Source organism: Phymastichus coffea, unplaced genomic scaffold, assembly GCF_024137745.1.
Source record: "Phymastichus coffea isolate CEN01 unplaced genomic scaffold, Cenicafe_Pcof_1.1 PCOF00099, whole genome shotgun sequence".
NCBI lineage: Eukaryota > Metazoa > Arthropoda > Insecta > Hymenoptera > Eulophidae > Phymastichus > Phymastichus coffea.
In genome coordinates, this window is record NW_026706910.1 from 622,250 (window position 1) to 639,083 (window position 16,834).

At 51.0% G+C, this 16,834-nt stretch overlaps 3 protein-coding genes across 19 annotated transcripts in view; 1 reads left to right on the plus strand and 2 right to left on the minus strand.

Annotated features, from left to right (window-relative positions):
• On the minus strand, positions 1 to 2,766 carry LOC131670076 (uncharacterized). Of its 2 annotated transcripts, XM_058945428.1 has the most exons (5): positions 2,646 to 2,766; positions 1,020 to 1,147; positions 665 to 813; positions 467 to 576; positions 1 to 420 (listed from the first exon to the last, which is right to left on the minus strand). In XM_058945428.1, the coding sequence occupies exons 2-5, from the start codon at positions 1,068 to 1,070 to the stop codon at positions 131 to 133; spliced, it is 600 nt and encodes a 199-aa protein (XP_058801411.1). In that variant the 5' UTR covers positions 1,071 to 1,147; positions 2,646 to 2,766; the 3' UTR covers positions 1 to 130. The 2 variants fall into 2 exon arrangements, 1 of the variants encoding a protein (XP_058801411.1); XR_009302422.1 differs by lacking the exons at positions 1 to 420; positions 467 to 576; positions 665 to 813; positions 2,646 to 2,766 and adding an exon at positions 1,527 to 2,438.
• Positions 1,904 to 16,834, minus strand: part of LOC131670066 (serine/threonine-protein phosphatase 6 regulatory ankyrin repeat subunit A) — a 21,584-nt gene continuing 6,653 nt past the window's right edge. For 3 of the 16 annotated variants that reach the window (XM_058945390.1, XM_058945389.1, XM_058945399.1), the window contains 14 exons: positions 16,465 to 16,785; positions 16,072 to 16,083; positions 15,297 to 15,818; positions 11,367 to 11,757; positions 10,979 to 11,293; positions 9,354 to 9,529; positions 8,820 to 9,248; positions 8,394 to 8,559; positions 7,935 to 8,320; positions 7,082 to 7,547; positions 6,003 to 6,188; positions 4,711 to 4,978; positions 3,389 to 4,115; positions 1,938 to 2,064 (listed from right to left, as the gene is read on the minus strand). In XM_058945390.1, coding sequence (XP_058801373.1) covers positions 3,653 to 4,115; positions 4,711 to 4,978; positions 6,003 to 6,188; positions 7,082 to 7,547; positions 7,935 to 8,320; positions 8,394 to 8,559; positions 8,820 to 9,248; positions 9,354 to 9,529; positions 10,979 to 11,293; positions 11,367 to 11,757; positions 15,297 to 15,818; positions 16,072 to 16,083; positions 16,465 to 16,785 — 4,101 coding nt within the window. In that variant the 3' untranslated portion in view covers positions 1,938 to 2,064; positions 3,389 to 3,652. Of the gene's footprint in view, positions 2,065 to 2,461; positions 2,917 to 3,388; positions 4,116 to 4,209; positions 4,268 to 4,710; positions 4,979 to 6,002; positions 6,189 to 6,217; positions 6,570 to 7,081; positions 7,548 to 7,934; positions 8,321 to 8,393; positions 8,560 to 8,819; positions 9,249 to 9,353; positions 9,530 to 10,978; positions 11,294 to 11,366; positions 11,758 to 15,296; positions 15,819 to 16,071; positions 16,084 to 16,464; positions 16,786 to 16,834 lie in introns of those variants that run through there. The other 13 variants (XM_058945391.1, XM_058945392.1, XM_058945394.1 and 10 more) reach the window with 13 other exon arrangements.
• Positions 12,607 to 15,266, plus strand: LOC131670074 (putative upstream-binding factor 1-like protein 6). The gene is made up of 2 exons (XM_058945425.1): positions 12,607 to 14,002; positions 14,183 to 15,266. The coding sequence occupies exons 1-2, from the start codon at positions 13,925 to 13,927 to the stop codon at positions 14,924 to 14,926; spliced, it is 822 nt and encodes a 273-aa protein (XP_058801408.1). The 5' UTR covers positions 12,607 to 13,924; the 3' UTR covers positions 14,927 to 15,266.

Here is a 16,834-nt window from a genome sequence, read left to right on the forward strand (position 1 = left end):
ACGTCTCATTTCTATTCGTATATTAATATTATTATGTACAACTTATCGCTAATGACTAGAGCTGCGATTACACAATGGTTTTATAGAAAAATTACAAACGAGTGAGAGGAAGAGAAAGAGAGAGACAAGTTCATTTGTCAACTGGCGCATCGCCAAGAAGAAGCTGGGAGCTGCTCGGTCGCTCGACCTCGCCGCCAAAGCGGCTTCTGTATTTGCGCCTGACAATGTCCCAGTCGACGACGTTGTTGATCATCGGCGCGTTGCGAAACGACAACTGGCTGCCCAGCGGACTGGGCTGGAGCAGCGATATTCCGAGGCTGTCTCTCGTCGATCCGGCTGGGTGCATTTTAGTGCCCTGCGCAAAGGGATCGGCGATGATTGTCGGAGAAATCGGTGGAGAATCGATCGATGAACGCGGTGCTCACGTGCGCGAAAGGACTCTTGGGTAGCCGACGCCCGATGAAACTATTCATAACGCTCAGCCTCTTCTTGGTCTCGCGCCTAGCCTGCAGGGTCTTGTGCAGATAGGTCAGCCAAGCAGTTATCAGATTCAGCGGAGCGGGGGCCATCGTTGTTCTGCAAAAGAAAATGATTATCGCTGCCTCAACGAGACATCCGACTGCACAAAAACAAGGCTCGTCCCGCGCAATTCCAACAAACGCACTTTTGCATATTCCTGATGATTTTGCTCAGTCCGTACTTCCACTCGATGTCGCTCTGCGATTGGATGTTCTGGTAGGTGTCGCTCATCATGGCGATCAGCAGATTTATCAGCACGATCACGGTTACCATCATGTAAATTGAAAAGGTTATCTGTAAATTGTAACATGCGATCGTAAATTCGGCTGTATCTCGAGTGCCGATGTGCCTGGCCTGGCTAAACACACAGCGAGCGGTGACCTTCGTGCGCTCGACGTTCCGAACAAGCTTGACGCTTGCGACATTGCCCTGGAGGGTCGATGCGAGTCCTTGGGACAAACGCACGGATTTACGCGCAGCTTACAGAATGACAAGCGTACCTTAAATAAAAACAAGGTCCAGCCAGGTTGCGAGTTGTCTCTGAGTGCCATGGCGAAGTCGTCGGTATCCTTTTGGCCGAAAATCGCGAAAAACAGATTCTCCGTGATAGTGATGAAATTGACGTTCACTGCAACAGCAACCCGCCCAGCGATCAGCAGTCGTGTCGCGATTCCTGGCTACAAACTATGCGACTAGAGGCTACACACAGAGGTTACGATTGTTTTGGCATGTTGGCTACCTTCGACTACACACAGGTGGTCTAGAGCCGACAGGCGGTCTACGAAAAAAAGGACAGGCACACACAGACAACCAAAACTACGACAAAACAAATTGGCACAAAGATCGCTGGCGGGCATGGAGCTCCTCCATGCAAAAACCAACCGGTGTTCCCGGGCGTGCAGAGGGCATGCGGTACGTATGGCTACAGGTCGAGCGGCACGCGCGGCGACGTGCTCAGGCTGGCGCTCGGCGCTCGGCGCGGCGGGCTCCCGTGCTCGTGTACTAACCAGCTGGCGCGCGGCCTCGGTCGTCGCCGCCATGATGAGCGCGCGGGCCGCGCCCGTTCACGGGGTCGCGGCGGCGGGGGCGGCGGCCACGAGGGTCGCCTGGCTGCCCGCGACGCTGGCCGCGGCCTCGTCCGGCGCGCCGTCGGCCGCCTCGTCTTCCTCGGCGCCGTCCTCGGGCTTCTTCTCGGCGAGGCCGCCGTGCAGCTCGCGATACTTGCGGCGCACGAGCTCCCAGTCGACCACGGCCTCGATGCGCGTGGCGCCCGCGCCGCCCAGCGACAGCTGGCTCGGCAGCGAGCTCAGCCGCATCACCGACAGCGAGCTGCCGTCCTTGTGGCCCACCTGCGACGTCTTCTTCACCTTGGACAGCCACTTGGCGCCCATCTTGGAGCGCGCCGACAGCTGGCCGCTCCGGCGCAGGCCCATCATGTGGATCAGCGAGGGCCGCTCCTGCTTCTCCCTGCGCCGCTTGCACAGCCGGTACAGGTAGATCGTCCACGAGCTCGCCAGGTTCAGCGGCGAGGGCGCCTGGTTCGTTCTACGCGGTTCAAACGTTCGTTAGCTAGGCTGGGCTACTCGGCTACGCTACCGTACACATCCACGCGGCTTGTGGCTTTTGGATGCCGTGGCTCTTTTTACACTGGTGGACACAGGCTTGCGATACGTGCTTCGACTGCGCGAAAACTTCAGCTCGATCTACTCGAGTGCTTGCAATTTTCGCGCAGTTTTTCACTGTCTCGCTTACACGAACAACATCTCCAAATAGCACACACATATACATGTACAAAATAACCTACACAATTACTTGTTACAAATCGTCTAACGATAACTACGCTATCTACGTCAAATCTATTTATAAGCAGGCCACACTACGTGATATCAGCTAAACGTCTACGTGAATTATTTTTTTATTGTATCAGCAAACATACATGTACAAACAACAGTGTCAATTTTTTTTTGGCGTGATGTCAAACACTACACTCCGTCAACATCACTCGGCTCTCCTCCGACGAAAAACGTACAAGAAGTCGTGTCATACAAAAAACTTTGCGTCAGCGCGCTTCCAAAGAGTACAAGGAGAAATACAAAGGGGCTACACTGCAGCACAACCGTCCGAACCTGTGCATGTTGCGAATGAGCTTGCTCAGTCCGTACTTCCATTCGATGTCCGACTGCGCCTGGATCCTCTGATAGGTGTCGCTCATCATGGCGATCAGCAGGTTGATGAGCACCACTACCGACACCAGCATGTAGATGCCGAACGTCAGCTTGAACAGCACCGTCACGAACAGGCTCTCGTCCTTCTGGTTCTCCTTGAACGCCTGCCAACTGGTCTGCCCGAATATCGAGAAGAAGAGCAGCTCGGCGGTCTTTTGCGGCCAAACTTTCACTGCAACGTCACACACGGCAATCGTAACACGCAGCAGACGCTGGACCGACGATCCCCGTCGCGGGACAAAACAAAACTCAACGCGGACTTGGCCCGTTCTCGCGCGACCGCCGTCGGATATCGTTTGACGTGACAAAAGAGTGATCGTTGTTCTCGAGTGTCGTGCAGTTCTCTAAAGAGCCTCTATAGCTGGAACAAGGCGGTAGAGAAGAGAAAATGAAAGGAGCAAGGGGGTGGGGGGCGATCGCACTATCATCTAGCTCGCAATTCGCATTCGCTGCCGTAAGTTCGCTCTCATGCTCTCGCGCGGGTGGCTTTCATCTAGAAGACATCGGGCGGGGGAACAGTCATGAGGGAAGCTTGGTGAGAGAGCGGGCAATGACGTGAATGCTTGTTGTTGTTGTACATTTAAACACAGTGGTACATGCCGGTCGACAGCTCAACTATCGTGACAGTTTTAACGATTACTTACTCGTCGTCCCTATGTCCTCTCTCAACTCTTTTCTCGCTCTCTCTCTCTCTCTTTTTCCCTCTCTCTCTCTCGCTCTTAAAAATTCATTATTCTCCCTCCTCGTCGGTATGCGCTACAGAGCCAGCAAAGACCTATCGATCGACTACTTGATCGCGCAATCGCGTTACATACTACTTTGTATGGGTTGGTTGTTGTTGCTGTTGTTGTTGTATTTTGTCTTTTCTTCTGTCTGTTTTGGCAAAACGGAATTGGTCGACGCGCGGCTTAGATTGGTGGCACCGATCCGCCGGCGACGGTCTGCGCGCCGTAGGCGCTGCTCGACTCGTCGTGCTTCTGCTGCTCGTCCTCCTTCTCGTTGTCTTCTTTCTCCGGCTCCTTCTCCGGCTCTTGGCCGGTGAGCGCCAAGTACTTCTTCCGAATGGCGTCCCAGTCGACGACGCTCTCGATCCTCGTGGTGCTGTTGAACGACAGCTGGCTGCCGAGCGGACTGAGGTGGACCACCGAGAGCGTGACGCTGTCCTTGTTGGGGCGCACCTGGCCCTTCTTCACCTTCGACAGCCATTTGGCACCCATTTTCGAGCGCGGCGACATGCGACCGGCGCGCTGCAGGCCCATCATGTGCACCAACGACGGGCGCTTCTTGCTGGCGGTTCGCTGTTGGCACTGCTTGATGAAGTAGACGATCCACGTGGTGAACAGATTCAACGGCGACGGTGCTGTCGTCGTTCTGCAACAGTTTCGTTAAGTGGTGCTGGCTTTTGGCCCGTTCACGGATCGCTGGGCGTCCTCGTGGTCGATTTCACGATTGCCAACTGAATCTCGCTGCGTCGGTGATTTGCTTTGCGACGGTCGTTCGATGACTGCGACTAGATGATGCGTCTATTCTAGGCAAAAACTACGTCAGCCGCATGTCGGTGATATGCGAAACGCTGGCTCTTGCGCTCGTTCGCCGATGTGTGCATTCACGTTGGCAAAAACTCGTCGCTACCACGTCTACTCAAAAAGTTCGGCAAAAAAAGATGTCGCGCGGCGATGGTTGACTAGCATCTAAACGACGCGCGACATGACCCGAGCAGTAGTTGTAAGGTCACGTCATCACTGATCGCTTATCACTGCGATCGCACGACTGATCGTGCGATGCTACACGAAAGTGATAGTCCCGCTGAAGATGAAGATCAAACAAAAAAAAAAGACAAAATAAGAGGAAAAAAAAACTACGAGCAGCAGAGTCATGAAACAAGCTTCTTCTGCCAAGCGTTCACATGGTATTGTTTCGCGTTCCCTCCTATCGAGAGACATCGCTACACATCGACATGAGTTACCTATGCATATTTCTAATCAGCTTGCTCAGTCCGTACTTCCACTCGATGTCCGACTGCGCCTGAATCCTCTGATAAGTGTCGCTCATCATGGCGATCAGTAGGTTGATGAGCACCACCACCGACACCAGCATGTAGATGCCGAACGCCAGCTTGAACAGACTCGACGTCCACTCGGGCTGCTGCTGCTCGACCTTCAACTCGCTGTGGGTCGTCTGGCCAAACACCGCGAAGAACAGGTACTCGAAGGCGAGCATCGGGTTCATTTTCACTGCAATGTGTTCCCCGCAAATTTGCCTCTCGCACGTATTTCTCTCGTTTACTTGACTGTCAGCCGATATTTTACATCGCAAAAGCAGATATTGTTCGCATTTGAAAGAAAAATTCTAATTCGCATTCGCTAAGTTTTCTTTGGTTTGGCGCATGTCATTAGTATATATATATATATGTATATATATATATGTATATATCTCTCTCTAGAAGTTGTATTTTGGATTTTTGTTTGAGTTTGCCTTTTGCTCATGCTTCATGCTTTTTTGCTTATTGTGGAAATTTCATGCTGTGGTTCGGTTGCCTTTTTTTTTTCTATTGTTTATTTACTTTGGCGAGAAAAAAAAGATCCTGCTCGGTTGGTTTTGCGGTTTGGTGGTGTACGAAGACAAACGGTGCACTTTCCTCATTTCACTTTGTATTGCAACGCACACTGACTCGCTAAAATTGTTTTGCTGCATGGCGCTTTGATGCATGATTTTGTTGCAAAGTGTACTTCGTGTGTTTCGTGAAAGTTTAATGATGATTGATGCTTAAGCGATTGTTTGTTTTTTTTCTCAATTTTTTGATTATTATTTTTTTTTTTTGCGCTATATGCTTAGCTATTTAGCATGGTTTCTTCACTCTTGTTCGGATCATCTTCGTCCTCCAGATTTTACAAGCGTCAGCGTGTCAGCGGCGGCATAGACACAATTTTTGTTGCAGCTGCTTGGTCGCGTGGAAAGACGATTACACAAAGAAAGACGTATGCACAATGACAAAACACAGTTTGCCGCGTAAAGCCAGGAAAATGAAAGAATTTGGAGAGGGTCGCCGCACGCCCACGAGCCTCTTCTTTTCGAGGGTGGAGACCATCGTCGTTGCTGCGATTGCTGCTATATATAGGCAACACATAGACGACACACGACACAAAATGAACAAAGAAAGAAACAAAAGAGAGAAAAGGAAAAGTAACAAGAGACGACACGCTAAACGTATAAACTTTGTTTGCTTGCTCGTTGGCTTGATCATAGTGTGAAGCTTACGGTCTCGGGAGCTTTCGTCGCAGCAAGCATTCTGTTTCTTGTATTTGCCGAACATCTGCCTACGGTGCGTTGGCTTTACAGTCATTGGCTCTGACGGCGTCGTTGTCATTGTCATCTTCATCGCTGGTAGTTCGTTCATGTCGAACAGTTCCACGTATTGCGAGATGTTTTTCACCACATCTACCGCTTTTATAGCATCATTCGTCATGGTTACACTACCTCTCTTATTTACATTTTTTTCGATTATTTTTAGGGGGTTATTTACACGTATACCTAAAAGAAACGCGCGGTAGACAGGGGCTGGGGGACGGCGCAGCAGAAAAAGCTGAATTTCATTATCTTTCAGATTTCTACGACTAAGAGAACTAAAGCTAGAGGGTGGTTGAAATTGTATTATATGTATATCATTCTCGACTCGCCTACGTGTGAGATACCGTTACCTGGACGCTTCCCCTTCTTCGGATTAAAGGCTATTCGTTCAAAAAACAAAGAAACACCGGGTGATAATTGTTGCTCATTTTGTATACGCTATGCGTCGCTCAAAATTCAAAAGAAAATTATTACACTCTGAAAAATAAAAAGCACAGTCAGATCAGAACGGAAAATAAAAGAGACGTAAAATTGAAAAAAATGGGTTTGGAAAAACAGAGGACCACGGTCAAAAATATAAGCGAAAAAAACTTCAGACCAAAAATAGAATGAAAATGATGAGGTACAAGTGTTGTAAAAAATGACCCAAAAACGTACCGTACACAGACCTACGCTGTAATTGCAAAAAAAAAAAAAATCTGCGCAAATTGTTTTCAACCACCCGCATAACGACTCGGCTACAAATGTTTCGAGTATTTTTTACAACAATCGAATCAAAGATTGCTTGTCAATGAGTTGAAACTTAAAAGACAGTCAGAGAAGTATTGTCATGAGATTGAATCGTACACAGAGCAAGAATTGAGATATTAGAACGTTCGCAAGAGATTTGAAGAATTCAGATAGGTATATAGACCTATACAGAAGGATCAACAGGTAGAGAAGAAAAGAAAAGGTGGATAGCAAAGTCGAACGAAAACAAGGAAACTCACCATCCGAGAAGGCGCTGGGTTTACGAGATCTTACGGTCTCTTGTTTGGTATTGAAGGCTTGGTTGAGCGCCACGAAGAACATGGAGAAACCGAAGACGAAGATGGCCAAGACAGCGAGGAACCTGGCGAGATCCTTCATCAGGTTGCCGATGATGATGGCCCACGGCCCGAAGAGATGGTGAAACGAGAGGAAGTCGAGGATCTGCACGCAGGCGAGCAGAAAGCTCAGCGCGAACAACTGGTTTCTGAGGTAGATGAGTGTGCCGTAATTGTCGATGTGCACGATGCCAAAGTAGCCGAGCAAGTGGAAGGCCACGCCGAAGATGCCGAAAAGCAAAACGGCCAGTTTGATCCAGCCGAGGCCACTCTTGTCGCTTGGATTGGTCAGCTCGAACAGCAACAGTCCAGACAGCATCACGAGCAGGCACCATTCGTACCAGTATGGGACTAGAGGATTCCGGTTCACCTGGACGGTGGCATAACAAAGGTTACTTATTCGAAATATATACATAATCAATTTCATTGCAGCGTCACGATAAGATAATGTAACAGGTGCGGACGAATGAGATGCGATAATAAGTCTTTCTCGAAATATTAAATCGTTATGCCATAGAACAGCAATTTGATAACTGAGTGGTTTTTAACTTGGATTCAAGTAGATATATTGTGCCTTGCTGTCTAGTTAGAAACCGTATACGAGCAGCGTTCAGTTTGCCGTGGAAACGTCGCAAATTGTACGACGTCGGCGTACGTTTTATCGAGTGGTAATGCACTGCATCACGGCACGCGTAATCTCGATTAGCTACCTCGTTGGTCGTCTACCAACGAAGCAGCGAATGAAACGCAAGCTCACCGGGTAAACTGGCACGATGGCGACGAGGGCGAGGAACACCATGAGGTAGATGTGAGAAGTGAGATAGGACATGAACTTGATGATGGGCACGCTGTTGTACTTGTGGCCGAGCGGCAACGCGAAGACGACCCAAACGGGCGGGCAGATGATGAAGAGGATGAAGAGTAGCATCGTGCGAAAGGCGTTCCAGTTGAGACTTCCGCGCCAGAGCTCCTGCAAGTAGCGCTGGACCACCGTATGCGCGATCACTTCTTTCTGCTCGTTCTCGATGAGCACGTCGAGAAATTCCACGTTGCGACGGTCCATCGACGTGAGGATGCGGCCCGCGGAGTCTGCGCCCGCTGCCAATGCCAGCAGCTCCGTGGCCATCGCCTCGCACTGCTTTCCTGTCGCACGCGCGAATCTCGTCAGACGGGCGTCGAGCGTGGGCTACGGATCGGCAGGGCAAAGTCAACCAACCGGCGGCAATGAGATCCTTGGCGCGCTCCTTCTCCTTCTCCGACAGCTTGATGTAGATGTTGGACAGTTTGGCGGCGGTGTCGACGGGCGCCGGTGACACTAGCACGAACTCCTCGATGGGCTTGTTGTTGTGGCTCTTGCTGCACACCATCATGTTGTAGACGAACTGCGCACGGGAAAAATCAAACGACGATCGCAACGAATGCCTTACCGCGGCGACCGCGGCGACCGCGGCTCGCGAGGGCGACTCGTTCGCGCGACCACGTCTTTCGGCCCTTTCCACTGGGGCGCACTGACGAGAGCGCCTCGGTATCGCCGCTGCTACTCGATTGTAACTGGAGCTGCTCCAGTTTCTGACAAACGCGACACGCCCGCGCGACAGCTCGGATAGAACGGGCGATCGGAAAGCAAGCGGCGAACACTCACTCTCCGGTCGTCCATGAGCGCGTAGGTGTCGTGCTCCTTCTCCATGAGGTACTTGAGCACGTCGTTGTGGCCCTCGGAGGCGGCGAACCAGATTGGCGCGCAGTTCAGGTTGGTCTCGCTCTTGGGGGAGGCGCCGCTCTGCACGAGCAGCTGCACGACGTCGAGGTGCCCGGACCGCGCGGCGAAGTGCAGCGGCGTCCAGCCGTTCTTGTCCGTGGCATTGATCTCGGCGCCCTGGCCGAGCAGCACCTCGACCATCTGGTAGTGGCCGTTGGTCGCGGCGATGTGCAGTCCGGTCTTGCCGGCGCGGTCCGCGCTGTACAGTAGCTCCGCCGATCTGCTCAGCAGCAGGCCGACCACCGTGATGTGACCACCGAAACAGGCCAAGTGCAATGGATTGTACCCGTTCTCCGTTGTCGCGGCTTCGACCTGTCCGACAGTCGCCAATTGGCTCGTGAGAGCAAGCGGACCGCCAGCGGACCCAAGTAGGCCGTCAACTTCGTTGTCGCTTGCGAAAATTGGCGCGCAATTTACCTGCACGCCGGCAGAGTTCAAGAGCAATCTGACGACGTTCTCGTTGCCGGAATAGGCGGCCAGATGCAGCGGCGTCATTCCGGACTCGGGTCCTAATTCGCCGACGAGCGAACCGCCGGTCGGTGGGTCTGATTTCACCGTGCCCGGCACGTGGGTCAGCAGCTCTCTCACCGTGTCTGTGCAGCCACGCAAAAGTCGATCGACGTTATGTCAAAACATTTGTTCAGCGGATATTTATCAGCTGAAAATGTGTTGCACGTTAGATTGCGATTTTCAATATGTCGAGCTCCCAAGAGACGTGTTCCTTTCTTCAATAGAGTGAAAAACACGCACTGACTGAAAGTTCCATTTTCGATTCACTCAATACTGACTACGACTTCTATCGATATACAGTGAGTCGTTTATTGAGTTTTAGTGCCCCTGAGTGTCATTTTAATTTAAAATTCAAATTAAACTCAAAAATAAGCTTCACCGTGGAACAACGGTCATATGAATCTAGATTCCCAATTATTTAACGTTTGTTCGTATGCTTTTTGGGTACAATATCGCGTGCCGTCAAAATAAAATTCAGCTTACGAGAGTGTAGATTTCGGAATTCGTTCGCAACGATGTTTGGTTACGCTAAATAAAAAAAAGAGTAATAATTAATAAAACACAAACGATAAACTGTAACGACTGTACAAGGCTAAATCCTTCGTCGGCACTACTCAAATTTTTCACGTGCAGCGTTAAACCGCGCACACGGAGGTCTACGGCGTGTCGCGATACCTCGTACACACATGTACGCGCGCGCGATGGCGTTATGGGCTGGCAAGGGGTGACTAGCAGAGACCTTGCCGCAAGGTCCGGTTAATCTCACGCTTCATCGACACCCTTCCTCGCGCGCTCCTTTCACCCGTCCAGGTTGCACTCGAACGCTTTCACCCAGAAAACGAGGCGGCGCACGCGCTGTTCGCGCGGCTCCTTCGACTTTGTTTAGTGCCCCTCGATCGCACACGGCAGTCGCGCGCGTTAATCGGCTCGCGCCTTTATCGATTTCCAGACGGCCGATATCGAATAGTCACGTCGGTCGCACCCTTCGCACCTCGAAAAGAAAATGTTCGATTTAGCTCGACGGAGAAGAGTGCGAGCGCCCACCTCTCAGCGCGAGCTACGCCGTATACCATTTCCAGGGCGACGATAACGCGGCGAAGGCGCTCGATACATCGGATCGCTCGCGGCGGAATCTCGGAGAGCCCACGCGGTCGAATAGGACTTGCGTGTTTCGCCCTCTCTCCGTCGCCGTCCCGCTCGTCACGCGACCAACTTTTCCGCCGGAGAGCGAGAGGCGCACTCGTTGTTTCTTTGGCTGTTTATCGCCGAGCAATCGGACTGTGCGCCGCGTATAGCTCACGTTCGACAATGCAGTCAAGGGGGAGCGAACGGAAAGTGGAGCGACTATCCTCTTTTTTCATCGTCGTTCGACTACGCGATTCGCGTGATTAACGGCTGCGAAGACGGGGGCATACACTCGGGAGCATTCCCCTCTGTGGATCGCAGCAGTCGGAGGCTCGCCCCTGCCTGGAATTTCTTTTGGCGGCGCGCGAGCCAAGTTAGACGTCGCAATCGCACAACCGCACGCTCACCAGCTTGTCCAAAGTAGGCGGCCACGTGCAGGGCCGTGACGCCGAGTTTCTTGCTGGAGATCCTGAGGCTCTGCGACGAGCGCATGACCTCGAGCACCTGTCCGTGCCCATGCTGGGCGGCCAAGTGCACGGCCGTGAAGCCAGCGCGATTCTCCTCGGCGCAAGAGGCGCCGGCGCGCACCAGGGCCTTCACCACTTCGGCGTGGCCGCCCTCGGCGGCAAGCTGCAGCGGGGTCGCCTCGGTGAGCTTGTTGCGCGTGGATATGACACCCTGGCGGTCGAACTTCATCAGCTCCTCGATCACGCGCACCGAGCCTGAGAACGGATTTCACGCAGTGAGGCGACGATCGTCGACGCCTCGGCGACTCGGCGACTCGACGGGCCTCACCCTGCATGGCGGCGATGTGCGCGCAGGTGTTGCCGTCCTTCGTGCAGGCCATCACGAGGCTCGGGTGTCTCTGTAGAAACAGCTGGGCGACCTCCGCGTAGTTGTTCATCGCCGCGGCGTGAATGGGCTTCTGGCCCTGGTCGTCGGTCGCGTCGATGCTCGCGCCGAGCTCCAGCAGCAGCTTGCAGACCTCGAGCTGGCCGGCGCCCGCGGCCAGGTGTAGCGGAGTCTGCTTGCGCAGGGTGAGCACGTCGATCGCGGCGCCGTGGTCCTGCACCAGGAAGCGCACCAGGTGCGTGTTGCCGTTCATCGCGGCCAAGTGCAGCGCCGTGCGCCCCACGCGCGACTTCGAGTTGATGAAGGCTTTGTTCGCCAGCAGAGCGTCGCACACCTGCGGGCAATTCTCGTTAGTTCGTCGCTCGATGCCTTTCGGAAATAGGGCGCGTGCAACGAGCTTTCGAGCACCTCTAGCGCTGGCTCACTCCTGTTGTGCTTTCGTTCTCAGCGCGTTGGAGATCTACTGCCGACCATTTTCGCTCCCTCGCATCTCTTCTTGGCGAGGAAATTTCATTTCGATAGATAACGCGATAAGTCACTTAACGGATCATTGGCGCGCTTTGGCAGCTTCGATCGTCGATAGAACTTTGATTGCGGAAATAAAATAACAAGTCATCTCAACCCAACCCAACCCCTCTGAAGTAGCGCGTTCAAGTAATTCGTCGAGCAACGGATTACTATTTTTTAGAAAATTACAATCCGACGCGCCAGAACCAATTGCGTCCAATTATGTAAACGTGGGTTTAACGACAAGAACATTCGTTTTATTTTTTTCCTAATTCTCGTCGATAGTTCCCCAGAGTGTGCATAATACACTTGGATGCTAGTGCGAGAAAGCGATATGAGCCGCGTGTGGGCGTCTGCCCTCGGACGAAGCGCGGCCGATGTGACCGTCTCCTGCATTACAACTTGATTTTTCGAGGCGACCTAAGCGAGACGAGATTTGAAGCACGTCTGTTTTTGCCTGCTTGGGTCTACGTCAATCGAGTACTCGCGCAAGCAGCGTCGAAAAAGCACTTTAACGGACCATTAATTATTCGTCCAGTTGTTTTCCTCTTTTCGCTATGCCATTAGAACAACCTCCATCAATCAGATAAGCTCGCGCATAATGGGCGTGTGATTAATACCCACAGGTTAAAATGTGTTAAGGCATCTTTATTTTTAAACAGCTGAATTACGCATATTTGAGATATCGAGGCGCAGTGAGTTCCAATTTGAATATTTAAATAGCAAGCTATGTGCTTCATCCCCGCTACGTCCTACGTTGACAATAATACTGTAGCGCAACCAACGAGAAAATGCACCAATTCTCTACGAGCGATCTAATACATTAGCAAAATTGTATGTGGCTAGCATACGTATTAGACGAATTTATTGAGAAGCTAGCGGGCGCGAATCACTTTATCGCATACTCAAAAACATATGAAAGTCAAATTCGAACGCGTCAGACCCGCAACGTGAATTTTTCAATGTCACATTATGTTAAGTATCAATGTTACGCGACATTAAATCGAGCGAACACAAAATTGTGCAGCGATTGCAGAAAAGAGCGATAGACAAATGCAGGAAACATTGCTTTCGTTTCTCGGTGGCTTTGTCTTCTAGCCTTTCCCTAGTCCTTAATAATTAAAGGTTCCGAAGATTCGTTTATGTGGGTCATATAATGAAATAGAGATATCACAGCATTCGCAAGTGAAAACGGCAAAGAGATTTCAACAATTACATATTTTCAGTAGATCGCAATGGAATCTTTAAGCATATACGATCTACGTATTTCAATAGACATCATCATTTCTTGAATAATATTTGCATACGGTTTCTCGCGTGTTTCGCCTCATTACTAAATGCTGATTATCGTTTTATTGGACATAATCCTTATCTTCAAAAGTCACTTTTCTAAGTTTTCAAGTATAATTATTTAAATGTCTTTTGGCTTGCTCTTCCACTGAAGCAAACAACAATGAAAATCCATCTTCAAACTAGCTTAAGAATTTCATAAGTATTCTGAGATGAATATTCGAAAAGAAAAATTCTAGTCGATTAAAGTGGTCGAATATAATGGATTATGCTATTGAAACGTGAACTCGCTATAATTGGTTTCTAAAATCTATGATGCCAGATTTCTCGTAAATATTTCGGAACTACCAAGCTTTAGTTATTCATAAGTCTGGTAACTGTACCATTAAAGCGGCCTAATCGAATGAAAATTACGTCATACATAACCCATTCAATCACTGCATAACTTATTCATAAATTTTCATGACAACAAGAAATTTAATCTATCATAATAAATGCCTCCTAGATATTTTCAAGCAGTATATGAATAATTTTCAGTAACACGTGACAAATCGTCACTTGTTACATGCGAACCCTCGCTCAATTGATAGCTAATGATTGCACAGGTGTTTTATTCGCACTCGGCAGCTTCTCATTTTTTGGTATAAATACTCGGCCGATTCGTCGTATCGTTACAGTTTGACTTGCAACAATCAAGCTTCACCATGTTCACCAAGCTATTCATCTTCGCACTTTTGGGCGTCAGCCTTGTGCTCGCTCACCCAGTCAACGAGGAAACTCGGGTAAGTTTGCAAAAATCAAACCTTTGGAAAATCTACTAGAAAATTTAAAGACTCTCTTTGAAAAGAAGAGAAAAAGAATTTTTTTTGTGAGCTTGATCCTTTGTGAAAATGTCCATTGCCAATGCGAGTAAAACTCGTTTGTTTGTAAAAATTTGATACATTCCCGTTTTCGATTTGTAGGACTTGGTCAGCAAGGTTGAACAATTGATCAACACCGTGTCGGAAAAGGTCGAGGAATACTACCACGAGGGCAAAGAAAAATTCGACGATTACTTAAAAGTTCTGAAAGAGAAGGCCGTCGAACTCGGTGAACTGAGCAAGGAGAAGTACGCCGAGCTGAAGGAGAAGTACGACGAGTACAAAGCTAAGGCCAAGCAAATCATCGAGGAGAAGATCCCCCAGTACAAAGCCAAGATCGAGGAACTGAAGCAGAAGGGCAAGGAAAGTCTTGGTGTCAGCAAGGCGAAATTCGAAGAGCTGAAGGTGAAGGTGCAGATAGCTTTGAAGGAAGAGCAAGTCAAGCTCGAAGCTAAGTTCAACGAGTTCAAGCAGAAGGCTCAAACCATCGTCGCCGACGTCAGAGAGAAATACTTCCAAAACAAGAGCTTCGACGAGGTGGTGGCCGATCTGAAGGCAAAGGTTGGTCGCTACGTCGAGATTGGCAAGGAAAAGCTGGCCGTGTACAAGGAGAAGTACGAACAGCTCAAGCAACAAGCTAAGATCGTCTACCAGCAGAAGGCCGAGGAGTACAAGCAGAAGCTCGAGGAATTGAAGGAGAAATTGCCCGAAAAATACGAAGAGTACAAGCAGAAATTGGAACAAACCGTAAACAAGATTAAGGCTCAATTCGTCGAGAAGTTCCACAAGATCGTCGAGGCCATCGAGGCAAAATTGAACCAAAAGGCCATCGAGCACCAGGAATAACTGCAATGATTTTCGCTCTTATTCCAAATTTACATGTATATTATTTTATCTCCATTCAATAAAAATTTTTTTCGCATGAATTAAAATCTCGCTTGTGTTATTCAATATCGACCACTTTGTCCCGAAGGGAAAAATTGACGGGCCTAAAAAAATCGCCTATTCCTATCTTTTTTAGTATCTTTGAATGACCTGAATGCTGAACCAACAAGCAAGGATTCAAAAAGAACCGTCGAGCTGAAGCATTCCGGTGAGATCGAAAATTGAAAGATAAATCGGCGAGCCAAGCGCGAAACTGGGCGCCTGGTTAAACGCCGAGAGATCGATAAATGCAAAGGAAGGCGAGCAGCGAGCGTCGAGCGGCAAGCCTCACCTCGAGGTATCCGTGCTCGGAAGCCAAATGCAACGCCGACCTGCCCTCCAGATCGAAAACGTCGACCCTCGCGTGATTGGCCAGCAGCGTGTTGACGATGTCCATGTGGCCCTTGTGGGCGGCGATAAGCAGCGGCGTCCAGCCGACGGCGCTCTGCTTGTTGAGAGCCTTCTGCACCTCGGTGGCGGACATCTGGCTGATGATCTCGGCCAGCACCTCGTTGTTGCCGGCGGTGGCGCAGTAATGGAAGGCGGACTCCTGCGCCTGCCTAGTCTGCACGGACACGTCGGCGCCGCCCTCCAGCAGAGCTCGCACGATGGCCCGGTCGTCGCCCGGCGTCACCACCTCGTGCGGCTCGATCTGCGCGGCGTAGTGCAGCGCCGAGGCGCCCTCGAAGGTCAGGCTGTTGACGTAGCTGGTGGCGACCTCGGGGTTCCTCTTCTCGCGCACGAACTCGATCAGGTGGCGCACCACCTCCGCTCGGCATCCGCGGCAGGCCAGGTGCAACGGGGTCTCGCCGTTCTACAAGCACATTCGTTCGCAGCACGTTCGCCGGCTCGCTCGTGTTCCCGCGCGTGCTGTCTCGGTGCGGTGCAGGCGAGGCGTCCGAGTGCGCTACTGTGTGCCGCTGCTCGCGGTGCCCACGGCTCGGAAGCAACGGAAGCTCTACGCTGTCTACGGCGAGTCAGAGGCAAAAGACCATGCCGTCGTGCTGGCGACTAGGGAGGCTAGAGAAGCGAGATAAGTCGAGTGGTTTCGTCGCAGTCGGACGTACCTGTGCAGCGCTCTTCGAAGTGTGCGAAAAACGTTAAGTTCTATCGTTAATCTCAAAATCAAACCAAAAGTTTTCCTAAATCAGTCGAAGAGCGTGATAATAGAAATGAAAATCATACTCAAGGTTGACCTACATTCGCATACGTCGTTGACTAAAACTCAGAGAGAAGAGGGTGTGAGTTATACAGATTATGTGATATTTACAGGTAATATAGAGATAAAGTGTCTGTTGGCTAATTAGTATAAAGTACACTGTGGAGGATTAGACTTGTCGATTATTTACAGTAATCATGGTAATATTTACAGGTGAGGCGCGGGCCGAACGATCGAAAGCCGGGACCTTCGAGCGTTCGGCCGGCGGGACAGCGCAACGACGACTGCAAGTGGACCTCACCTTGGACTTGAACATCGGATCTCCGCCGTCCTCCAGCAGCAGCTTGAGCGTGGTCAGGTTGCCGTGGCTGGCGGCCACGTGCACCGGCGTCTGCCCGTCGTCGGTGGCGAGGTTCGGCCCGGCGCCGGACTTGAGCAGCATGAGCGCGCACCTGTCGCCGTCGGGGACCCTGGCGGCTATGTGCAGCGGCGTCTCGCGCAGCTTGCCGCCCCGCACGTGCACCTCGGCCCCGTAGCCCAGCAGAGTCTCCACGACGGCAGGCTTGGCGCTCTCCACGGCGATGTGCAGGGCCGTGTAGTTGTCGTTGGTCGTGGCGTCAACCTGCGCGCGCAGCCCGAGCGTTAGCGAGCGTCGCGCGACGAGCACCGGG